The following is a 13,169-nucleotide window of genomic DNA, read 5'->3' on the forward strand; positions in this document are numbered from 1 at the left end:
TTGACCATGTTAGCTGGCAGAGGACAAATGATGAAAGAAAAAAGGTTTGATTTAATCTGTGAACATTATGGGTATAAGGGGCATCAAAAGGAATTTCTATAATATTGTGGGATATCCACCTAATTTCAAGGGCAAAAGAAAGCCAATGCAGGGTGATGGTGGCTTCAAGCCCTATGCTAACAATGTAACAGTTGAAGGAAATAGTTCTACTGAAGGGAACTGTTCTGCTGAGAGCCAGTCTCAAGGCCACTTCTTCACAGAGGATGAGTATAAGCAGCTAGTGAACTTACTAAACAAATCTTCAGCTGGTGATTGCAAAGTCAACATGGCAGGTATTATTTCCATGTTGTCGAATGACTGTGTTTTTGAATGGATTATTTGTTGATACCCAATTTTTTCCTCATATTTTTATAAAGGTCATATATACTTTTAAAATATCATTCCTGCACCATAACCAATTTACAAGAGTCATACAAGTATTTTCTATAATGTTTCATAATTTTTAAAGGTTTAAAATTATTGTTTTTGCATTTAAATTATTTGAATATATATTAATTACCCCTTTAAATCATTTTGTGATGGCTTAATCATCCAAATGTATTATTTGCATCCAAATATATATTTCATAATATTTTACCTCATTTTTCATATAGTTATATTTGTATTTTTAAGCTATTTACACAATTTTATAATAATAGCCTATATGATGTGCATAATTATATTTTATTACAGTGTTTGCCCAAATAATATTTTTATATTTTTAGAATGTCAAATTATTATTTTCAAGCATCTCACTACATAAATAATATTTTTATTATTTGTTAATTACTTCTTATAAATTATTTTTTTTATAATTTTTGTGTATTTAAAAACTTTGGCCCAATGTTTGAGTTAATTTCGGACCCAAAACCTAGCCCAATAACCCCAAGCCCAAACCAGACAACCCTTTTAATGAAACCGATCGCGATCCATATAAACGACCCGCCCCATTTCCTTTCGATCATGGCCGTTGATCTCAAATGATCAACGTCCCATAATAAATCCCCACCTTTCCTTATATCTCCTCACCCAAACCCTAATCTTATTTCCCCTCTCCAGCCGCCTCTGAATCCTCTCTATTCCATTCGTCTCTGAGAAACCCTAGCCACCACACCCTTCAATCCTCTCCGATTTAGTCCTTAATATGGAATCCCTCTATGATTTTCCTTCCTTATATGTTCTGTCTCCGTGTTACTTACACGATTATGGTATCACCTAGTACTTGCCTATTTTTGGCAAGTACCATGCCCTGAGTCATGTGCAATCATCTACAATCTTCAAGATTTAGACGGTATTTCGTCTGTATACATTCATGGCAAAGTGATATGAGGTCGATTCACCAAGATCTTTGGTCGATTCTTTGATTTCTGTTGAACTAGGATTTGAAATTTCAATTTTTCCTTTACCGGTTCTATTATTAATTGCATGTGATATTTTCTTTTCTTATTTGTGTTTGATTAATTGTTTTCTATATTTGCTTGTTCGATTTCTACCACTATATAACCCCTCCCCAATTTTCCCTTTGGGCAAACTTTAATCACTAAAATTACTACTACTGTCTTTGTCTCACTTGTCTTGTACTACTCTGAGGGTTAATCTCTTGGCCGGCTGAAAGCCAAAGCCACCGAAATTCGATTATCGAACCTTTCTCAGTGTGAGCACTGCCCGGGATTCATTCGAAACCCTTGGAAACTCTGACACACTGAGATTCGTGGGTTCTACTATTCGTTTTGCTATTGACATTGGAGTGTTGCTGAATTATTACTCTTGTTTACTTGTTCACTAATCTGTAACTTGAAAATACCTATGACCTTTGCAATTTCAATCTCTTTTCGTTTAAGTTCCTGCTCTGCATATCTATCTCTATGAGATTTTTATGAACCAACATACTATTGTATGCTCTGAAGCTCTTCTTGAGGCAATATGCCTTCTACTAATCGAATTTGCTTATTTGTTGCCTTGATACTGTTTTCTTAAGCATGTTTGCTCTAATTTGTATGTTCAAATGCTTATTACTGTTGCTTATTCTGGGTTTAGCTTCTTACCTTGTTCTGTACCCTTGTGATGAGTTGAGTCATGCCCAGAACCTATTCTAATTCTTGTTGAGTCATTCATGTGCAACTTAATGCTTTTCTAGAGTTAACTATTGATCGTGTTATTATCCCAAACATGCTTTCCCTGATATTTATAAACGGATGCATGTTCCCCACCTTGTTTAATCTGGTGTTCTTTAATACTGCCTAAGAATTCTAGGATGGAATTAAATATGTGGCCTCTTCTTCTATATGTGATTAAGCCTAGTGCAGGCTAGTCCTGCTAACCTATATCTGACATATTCTTGCCCATTATTAGTCCTTGTGTTATTTAAATCTTCGTGTATGATTGATAATGTTAAAATTCCTCATGCCCAGTTGAGTGGATTGTTACAGACCATGTTCATCAGCCTGTTTGTTATGATCATACTTGCACTAGACCCTCATGCTAGAAATTTTACTTGCTTATGTCTGTGATTCTGCAAGATTCCTCTGTCAAGATCGTATTTAAGTCGATCTTAGATCATATTATATCCTGAAACTCTACTTGGGATTGTCTGTTAGTTTATGATGTTCCATCCTGTCTTTGAACTTCTAGCATCTTATGTATATAACTTCGTGTGATCTCGCCTATTTGCTCTAGTTAAACTACTGTTAGTTGTAGTCCTAAGAACTAAGTGTGTGGACTTCAAGTGGTCTGATTAATTTATGTACAATTTGTTACTCATATGGTTAAGTTTGGCATTGCTGGGTAAGTTAGTTCCCCCTTCAGACTTGGTATGGGTCTGTGTTCGAGTCATGCAGATATCACACTCTAATGTCCTGGGGTGTTCCTAGGCTTGGGTTTACTATTATTGTGTGAAGAATGAGATCACCGAAGACCTTGAAGTTGCTCAGTTATTCCTCTTTGGGTCTGCTATGCTTATTGGGATATACTTATTTTAGCTTGTAATATTTGAGCATGTATTCTTTATTTTGGGCGTGTAATGATCTGTAAACAAATAATTGGAGCGTTAGTATTTTGGGGAATGGGTGTGCTTTATTCTTGCATAAAGGGTAGAGAACATGCCTATAGGGTCTACGTGCTTTATTTGCTATTTTGTTTAATTTGCTCTACTTGTGCACACTAATAGAAATCATGTCTATAGGAATCATGCACAGCTCATTTGTACATTGTTTAAACATGTTGGTCCAAGTTTTACCATACTCGATTCTATGTTACTATTGTGCATTTAGACAGCATGCCTATAAGATATATAACATATGTTTTTGTTAACCTAGATACCATGCCTATAAGACCTCAAATAATCAATTGGTCAATTTGCTTCTATTACTTTTAGTGTACTGCCCATCTAGATATCATGCCTATAGGACAATGTCACTTACCTAAGACGTATACTTATAAAATCAGCGCTAATATTCTAAGTTTACAAATAGTTTACTACCTCATCACATAAACCATTTAGAGAGGACAATAATGTTGCATATCCGATGCTGGAATTCAGAATCGCCTAGAAACCATGTCTATAAGACTCTAAGTCTTAATTCTGAAACTATGTACTGCCTAATATGCCCGCGTGCATTTGTTATTTACGTGTGGGGCTAACTTGGGCCTATAATTATCTTTATGTGAAGTCCTATTTGTTTTGGATGTCCCTTAGTTTTATCATTTTGAGAAACCTAAGTTGAGTCTAGAACCACCTAATAGTAGGTCCAAAGCCTCCTGGACCATAGGCATTGGATGGGTAGTGCACGCATAGGATACGGTTTAGAAGTAAACTGGAGCACCTTTAAGTAACAACTTCAACATAGTAATCGGGTAGCAGGAGATGATAGTATGTGCCCGCTGAATAATATGAGCAACCTCTATCTTAAGGGAGTTGTGAAATATTATTTATGTTGCAAGGGGTGATCTTTTAGGCTAAAAAACTTAGGACCTCTCCCCCCCCCCCTTTTATATTTACACTTAGTCATTTAACATAGACCAATGCAATTTTACACTTGTAATCTTTAAGATTTGTACCGATTATTTATTCTTATGAGTTATAATAGAGTCTTCAATGTCTATACTATTCCTTTCCTATTTGATCACCTAGCTTAACTATCTAATCCACATAGTGTAAATTTCGGTCGGGACCCACAATTATGGACCTTGAAGAGTGACTAATACATTCTCCTTAAGGTAATCTGAGCCCTTACCCGATCTTTGGTGGCGTTGACTAGTCAAACAGATCTACTTGTAAATAGGTGCCCTAACTCGCCTTAAAAATCGTTAGGTGATGACTCTTCTCTTTTAATACCAACTTTAAAAGAGTTGTTACACGTCGAAGCCCACTTTTGCGAGAAAATGGGGTGCGACAGCATGGCGACTCTGATGGGGATACTTAGGCTCTTACCATAATGAACTTGACTTATGTGAATTATTTTTCTTGTTTTTCTATATTTATTTTTTAAATTGCTATGACATGCACATCCCTTCCCTTATTCTCTTTTATTTGCTATGATATGTATGCCCCCTCTCAATTTCTTTCATCTTGTCTAAAACTGCTATATCATGACTCTCAAGTCCCTATTTTCCTACTTGCTTCATTACATTCTCACACGTTTTCATGAGTTAAACTGACTTCTCTTTTTGTATTTTTCTTTCTCTTTTGTTTCTACTCCTGTTCATCTTTATCATAATTGTTGTTTTTACGTACTTTCATCATGCAAATGCTTGTTAATGTGTTATTATTTCTACATAAAGCATGCTCCACATCATACTCCACTCGTGCCTATTATCAACATAGCGGCGCTTGATGAGTGTCCGCGCTTTCCTGAAATCACACTTTTTAATCAGAAAGGCTTATTTGTGGTAGACTAGTCGATCATCGGTGCAGTCGACAGTCTCGTACCTTTCCCTCTCAAGTTGTTCACTTGAGAGTACCAGTCTAGACCCTTCTAGAAACCCCACTCCAATTTGAAATGTACATGCATCATGCTAAACCTAGTACGGATTGAGGCATTATTGACGTAATAACCCGCTTAGATAAACCTTGTCCAAAGTCTGACGGGATTTCAATAATCCCAACGGACACTATCATGTTATATGAATTACTTGGAGAAAATGTGTCAACATGCTGATCGAGAGGGAAAGGGCTAACTTTTATTTGTTTGCAGAAAATGAAGCACGAAATCCACAGGTTCGGTATGGTCCAGAATATCCTGCCTTTTCTACTTGACTGGTGGAAAGACCTTGCACCTTGTGATAAAAATCATGTGAGAAGAGTACTTGGTGACCTGCCATCTTTGCTGAACATTCGACCAAATAGGGAACTGATCGAGGATGCTACCATGTTCTGGGACTAGAAAAGAGCTATTTTTCGATTCGACAAGTTACCATGGGATAGTCCGGAACTGATAGTGCCAGAAAATTGCACTCTGCGCGGTGTTTCGAATATGTTGGGTTTTAAGAAGAGTGATCAACCGCTATGTCTAAAGAAATCATACATCCATTTTGAGTTTCTTTACGAGCGTTATGGGCATAGCAAATCATACTGTCTTTATCATGATGAACTAGCCATTACTTATTTAGGATGGGTTCATCGCCGGGTTTATATTTTTATTGTCTGCTTCTTAGGGTTATTGATCTTTTCGATGCAAGGACGAAGGATTCACACTCTCTTAGCCATGGTCGCAAGGACCTTAATGGATGGCATCGAAGGACAAGCTTATACTATCATCCCAATGATCTTAGCTGAGATGTACCGTGCTCTAGATCGGTGCAAGCATGGGTTTAGACACTTTGAGGGTTGTAACCTATTGCTACAAGTCTGGCTTCTAGAACACTTTCAGAGGGGTGAGTATCGTCAACAGCTTCTGCGAAGGCCTCTGTATGACTACATAGCCAATCATCACCCCAAAGAAAATGATGTTTATTTTAGATAGGTTTGCAAAGCCTGGAAATGTTGTAGGTTGGTTGCGTTTCTTCATCAATTTGACAAACAAGCAAGTGCATTGGATGTTTGAATGGTTTCTTAGTAGTGAGTTCATCATTAGATCAAAAGGGACTACTCACTTGGTACTGATCGGGTTGCGAGGAATATACCCTTACGCTCTTATAAGGGTAATGAGGCAAGCTGGAAGAAAACAATCATACCTCGGGTTTCCAACATGGTCCAGTACAAGGCAGATTTCAAGGGAGATTTCATCCCATTCAAGTTTGAAGTGCAACACATGTGAAACCAAAAGATCATTGTGGAAGGAGAAACTATTGAGCTAGACAAGTATCACGCCGGTCATATGTACTACTATTTATCATGGCTGGAAGACGATGTATATGGGGACGTCAAACCAGGAGTCAATCTGAAGGATAGGATCATAGATAAAGTGGCCGAGGCACAGGTGAAGTACAAGAGGCTACGCAAAAGGGTGTTCAAGTCCGAAGCTAAGCATCTGGAGCATCACAAAGTAAACATGGAGGCGATAAGGGAATAGAAAGAGATTGTCACTAAATCAACAGAGAGATTAGAATACCTGGAGCAAGGGCTGATGGAGCTAGAAGGGAAGATGAGAAAGAGACTTTGGGATTGTCAAGGCATGAACATCGATGAAGGAGGAAAGCTGGCAAAGGCTTATGTATTGCTGGACATGTGCGATCTAGGAAACATGATTGATGGGGTCAAGAGAGCAAAGCATGGAGAAGGTCCTTCAAGGACCAAATAGATTAGGAGATGATGTTCTTTGCTGCTTTTTTAGTTTAGATTAGATTTTGATGTAATAAGGCTCAATGCCATTAGTGATTTTATTATTATTAGTGTCGATCTAGTAAAAGATTTTTTTGGCCTATTTTCGCACTAATGAGATGAAGCAAACGTTGGCATCAATTTTCTCTAAGTCTATGTGTCGATTAGGCCTACCTCAGGCACAATGAGGTCCCCCAAATTAGGACGCAAATTATTGCATAATTTTTGTGAAACATGTTTAAATATTGCAAACACTCTTTTATTTCACCTTACTTACTTGGTTACCTTTTTGTTTTTATTTCTTTATTTATTCTCACTCCCAAAGGTTGGTTCGTGCATACTGGCATCATCAGCATACCACACTAGATCCAGAGGTCCTCTGCCTCCTCTTCTACCTAGCGACCCGAAAAGCAAAGGCAAGGGCAAAGGGAAGATGGATGATTTAAGTGGTATCCGGAAAGATAATGCTATTATAGAGGAAAATGTTAAAACTTCAGATGGTAGAAGCACCCCAGGGCAGAATGAGTTGGTCTTACGTTTGGAGCAGAAAATCCTGGAGTTATAGGGCGAGCATGAGCAGGTCCGAAATTTGTCAAACCTTTTCCTTACTCCCAATGTTCCCGACATCAACGAGCAAAATCCAACTACCCAAAACCAAAACACACCAAACCAGAATCCACCACCCATAGCTCCAAATCCTCCCGCACCACACCAGTATCATAATCCCGCACCTCCCCAAAACCTTAACCCACCACTAGTGCAAATCCCTCAACAATACCACCATCATCCAACTCAATACCCGCATACCACTACTTATCACACTCTCCAAAGTGCACCACAACCAACTCATGATCCCCAAAACTCAACCAACGACCACTCATATAGCCAAGTTTTAGGAACTCATCAAAGCAATCCGATATATGTAGAAACCTTACCTCATACCCCGCAACAAACCTTATACATACCTGAGCCAACTGAAAAGGACCTTCTCATTCAAGACATGGCAGAGGAACTCAAGAAACATACAGAGAGAGTCTAGAGTGTTGAATGTGGGAAATGAGTTAAATATCTAAACTATGATGATTTGTGTATTCAGCCAGATGTGGAACTGCCAGAGGGTTACAAACCTCCCAAGTTTGAAATATTCGATGGCACTGGTGATCGGAAGGTGCATCTGAGAACCTACTGGGACAAGCTTGTAGGAGTAGGTAAGAATGAACAAATCTGCATGAAACTGTTCATGCGAAGTCTTACAGGAGACGCCTTGTCTTGGTATATCAGTCAGAACCCGAAGAAGTGGGAAAATTGGGTAAGTATGGTATCAGATTTCATGGATAGATTCGGGTTCAACACAGAGAACGCGCCAGACGTTTTTTATATCCAAAACCTCAAGAAGAAGCTGACAGAAACCTTCCGCGAGTATGCTACTCGTTGGAAGTCAGAAGCCGCAAAAGTAAGGCCAACACTTGAAGAAAAACAAATAAACAAGTTCTTCGTTAGAGCTCAAGATCCACAGTATTATGAAAGATTGATGGTCATCGAGAATCACAAGTTCTCAGACATCATTAAGTTGGGAGAGAGGATAGAAGAAGAAATCAAGAGTGGGATGGTGACTAATTTCTAGGCGTTGCAAGCCACAAATAAAGCCTTTCAATCAGGAGGTATCTAAAAAAAAAGTGGGCACTGTGATGGTAGCTCAAGGCCCTAAGTCTCCCCTCACATACCATACACCGCCACCCACATATCAATACTCACCCCCAAAGTACCAATACCTTGCCACTACCTACCATACCTACAACACTCAACCTGCATTTTACCATTCACCTCCACCCGCCCGCCAAAACTACCTAAAGCCACATCAAAATTTTGACCGCAGAACTCCTAGACAGTACATCCCAATTGCTGAACCCCTAGCCCAACTGTATGAGAGACTGAAGGTCGCTGGTTAATTCACCCTTATTCCTGCTGTTGCTATTGAGAATCCTTCCCAGTGGATCAATCCAAATAAAACATGTGCCTATCATTCAGTCATGAAGGGTCATACTATTGAAGAGTGCCGCATATTGAAAGACAAGATTCAGACGCTGATCGACACTAAGGTTATACAAGCAAAGGAAGCTATACTGAATGTCCGCAATAACCCCCTCCCGGATCACAGGGGTGAAGGGGTGAACGTGATAGAAACTGATGAGGAATGGGATCAGGAAGGGTCCATCAGACTCATTCGAGAGGGAGACACTCCTAAAATATCTCCGGTCACCCTCACACCAGTTGTGGTACAAACCTAGGCAGCATTTGAGTTTGAGGTAGCTACACCCTTCACTGTAATGGTAGCTCCCACACCATCTTACGAGCCTGATGTTGTCCCATGGGATTATGTTGCGGAAGCAAGAAGAAAGGGAAAAGCCAAAATGGAAGAAACAGGTAACGCGCAAGGTATGACTAGAACTGGCAGAGTTTACACACCTGAGAATCTGGGAGGAACGAGCAAAGAAGCTTCACCTAAGCCGCCTGTTGTTAAGACTGGCACTGACGATCTTTAGAGGAAGATACAAGTAAGGGAATACTCTGTTGTTGACCACTTGAACAAGACCCCCGCTCCAATATCCATCTTATCACTGTTATAAAACTCAGACGCACACAAGAATGCCTTGATGAAAGTGTTAAGTGAAGCTTATGTACCCGCCGACATCACTAGCGGAGAGATGGATAACATGGTCGGACGGGTACTGGAGAGTCACAAATTTACTTTCCACGAAGATGAGTTATCGTCAGAAGGGTTGAGTCACAACAAGGCATTTCAAATCACAGTGCAATTTGAGGACAAATTCATTGCCAGGGTCCAGATAGATGGAGGTTCGAGCTTGAACATATGCCCACTGACCACTCTGAAAAGATTAGGTAAAGGCCTGCACGAGATACGGATGGGAAGCATGAATGTGAAGGCGTTCGACGGATCTTAGAGAGCCACTATCGGGGAAATCAACCTTGATCTACAGATGGGTCCGACTTGGTTTGATGTTGAGTTCCAAGGGCTAGATATATCTGCTACTTACAACCTATTTTTAGGATGACCATGGATATATGCAGCTGGGGCAGTGGCTTCTACTCTGCACCAGCCTGTGAAGTTCGAGTGAAATCATCAGGAAGTGATCATTCATGGAGACGAAAGCAACCCTATCTACACTAACCAGACCGTTCCAGTCATCGAAAAAATGAGGAAGTTGGGTGGAGAAACATATCATCGCATTGAGCGGGTGAATGCAATTAAAAAGGATCGATGGTGGAGCAAGAAGATAGAAAGCATATTATTGTGGACGGGAAATGAACCAGGCAAGGGTCTCGGTAAAAAGTTTCAAGGGATTGCTAAACCCATACAACCATAGTATCATGCAATGACCTTTAGACTCGGTTATGAATATACCGTACAAGAACATCAGGATTGGATACCTCCATGGCGCACCTATTATTATCCGCTGGAACAACTCATACCACCTCTGCACCAGACATTCCGTCAGGCTGACATAATGTGGGGATCTGAGGAAGATGAGATTTTGGCCGGTATGAGGAAGCTATTTCTGGATGAAGAAGGCATGGACTGAAGTGCAATTGTTAAGGAGGAGGAGGAGGAGGAGGATCTTACCATTCAGACAATGGAAGAAGGAGTTGTTCTCAAGAACTGGACTTCTGCACCATCCCGGGCTTGTCGAGTTCTTGGGTAGCCTAGCAAATTAGCATGACTTGTTTTCAAATTATTTTGAGCATTTAAGATATTTTCAGTATTTTGTTTTGAAATAATTACTCGAGCCATCGAGTCGTACCTGTTGACATTTTTAAAGTTTTATTAATGCATTATTGCTTTTCGTATTTATTATTATCTTTCTACATTATTTTTAGCATAATTATTACATATCCTGATGAACCTACGACTGTGACATGCAATGAGACAACGCAACATAAGGACAGTGATTCGGAAGATCTGGAAGATGATATAATACCTGAGGAAATTGTCAAAGAAGTAGAGAATTTTGAAAACAAACCAAAGTCTAATTTGGAGGAAATTGAGGCCATTAACTTAGGGGATTCTGAAATAGTCAAGGAAACACATATAAGCATTCATCTATATCCGTCAGAGAAGGAAAAGTATATCAGGTTCCTAAGGGAATATGAGGACATTTTCGCATGGTCCTACGACGATATGACTGGGTTAAGCGCATTTATAGTAGCTCACAAGCTACCTACCAATCACATGTGTCCACCGGTAAAGCAGAAGCTCAGAAAGTTCAAGCCAGATATGAGTCTAAAGATACAATAGGAGGTCACCAAGCAAATCAAATCCAAGGTTCTTCGAGTGGTTGAATACCCGACTTGGTTAGCCAACATTGTGCCGGTTCCGAAGAAAGATGGGAAAGTTAGAGTATGTGTCTATTACCGAGATCTAAACAGAGCAAGTCCTAAGGATGATTTTCCATTGCCTAACATACACATACTGATCAACAACTGCACCAAGCATGAGCTCCAATCCTTTATGGATTGCTTCGCGGGATATCATCAGATCTGGATGGATAAAGAGGATGCCGAAAAGACTATCTTTATCACACCATGGGGAATATATTGTTACAAAATAATGATGTTTGGTTTGAAGAATGCTGGGGCTACCTACACGAGGGCCATGACGACTATCTTCCACAATATGATACACAAGAAAATAGAGGTGTATGTGCATAATGTTATCATCAAATCCAAAAGGAGCTCAGATCACATAGCATACCTGAAGAAGTTTTTCGACCGACTTCGAAAATACAATTTGAAGTTAAACCCTGCAAAATGTGCCTTCAGAGTCCCTCCTGGAAATTTGCTAGGTTTTATCGTCAGCCGTTGAGGTATTGAGTTAGACCCGTCAAAAATTAAAACTATCCAGAACTTGCCACCGCCAAAGAATAAGAAGTATGCGATGAGTTTTCTAGGATGCCTCATTTATATCAGTCGTTTTATAGCACAATCAACAGTGATATGTCAGTTGATCTTCAAGATGCTGAGGAAAGATGTTGCAACAAGCTGGACTAAAGAATGCCAGAAAGCCTTCGATAAAATCAAGGAGTATTTATCTAAACCGCTCGTGTTGGTCCCTCCAGAACCATGAAGACCTCTGTTGCTTTATCTGTCCATGTTGGATGGAGCCTTTGTCTGCGTTCTACGACAACATGATGAAACTGGGAGGAAAGAGCAAGCTATATATTATCTGAGCAAGAAGTTCACGCCTTACGAGTCCCGTTACTCTTTGTTGGAATGCACCTGCTGTGCTTTGACATGGATAGTCCAGAAGTTGAGACATTATTTCTGTGCGTACACTACATATCTCATATCAAGGATGAATCCACTAAAATACATATTTCAGAAACCCATGCCTACGGGTAAGTTAGCAAAATGGCAGATATTGCTAAGTGAGTTCGACATCATCTATGTAACTCAGAAGGCAGTCAAGGGGAAAGCGTTGGCTTATCACTTGGCGGAGAATCCCGTAGACGGAGAATACGAATCATTGAAAAAGTATTTTCCTGATGAGGAGGTGTCATTTGTAAGTGAAGATATTACCGAAGCATATGACGGTTGGAGGATGTTCTTCGACGGAGTAGCAAACTTCAAGGGAGTGGGAATTAGAGCTGTCTTAGTATCAGAAAATGGTCAATATTACCCCGTATCCGCAAAACTCAGGTTCCCGTACACCAATAATATGGCAGAATACGAGGCCTGCATCTTGGGACTCAGGTTGGTCGTTGACACAAATGTTCAAGAGTTGCTGGTAATCAGAGATTCTGATCTATTGGTACACCAGGTACTAGGACAATGGGCTACTAAGAACACTAAAATATTTCCATACTTGCACTGTGTACAAGATTTGATCAAGAGGTTCACAAAGATCGAATCCAAACATATTCCGAGGATTCAGAACGAGTTCGCAGATGTACTAGCTACCTTGTCTTCCATGATACAACATCCAGACAAGAATTTCATTGACCCTATCCCAATAGGAATTCATAAGCAGCCGACCTATTGTGCTCATGTTGAAGAAGAGTTGGACGGAAATTAATGGTTCCACGACATCAAGGAATACTTGGAAAAGAGAGAACACCCAGAGAATGCTACACACACTCAAAAGCGCACACTTCGAAGATTGGCCAACCATTTTTTTCAAAGCGGAGGAACTCTGTATAAAAGGACTCCTGATTTGGGATTAATGCGATATGTCAATTCCAAGGAGGCATCTAGATTGCTCGAAGAAATACATGCCGGAACTTGCGGACCTCACATGAACGGTTTAGCTTTGGCCAAGAAGATATTAAGAGAAGGGATTTCTGGATGACTATGGAAA

At 39.9% G+C, this 13,169-nt stretch overlaps 1 protein-coding gene across 1 annotated transcript; it reads left to right on the plus strand.

Annotated features, from left to right (window-relative positions):
* The first annotated feature begins 9,501 nt into the window (after positions 1 to 9,501).
* Positions 9,502 to 12,887, plus strand: LOC138897743 (uncharacterized). Its single transcript, XM_070183754.1, has 2 exons — positions 9,502 to 9,636; positions 12,270 to 12,887. The coding sequence occupies exons 1-2, from the start codon at positions 9,502 to 9,504 to the stop codon at positions 12,885 to 12,887; spliced, it is 753 nt and encodes a 250-aa protein (XP_070039855.1).
* The last annotated feature ends 282 nt before the right edge of the window (positions 12,888 to 13,169 follow it).

Source organism: Nicotiana tomentosiformis, chromosome 8 (genome assembly GCF_000390325.3).
Source record: "Nicotiana tomentosiformis chromosome 8, ASM39032v3, whole genome shotgun sequence".
NCBI lineage: Eukaryota > Viridiplantae > Streptophyta > Magnoliopsida > Solanales > Solanaceae > Nicotiana > Nicotiana tomentosiformis.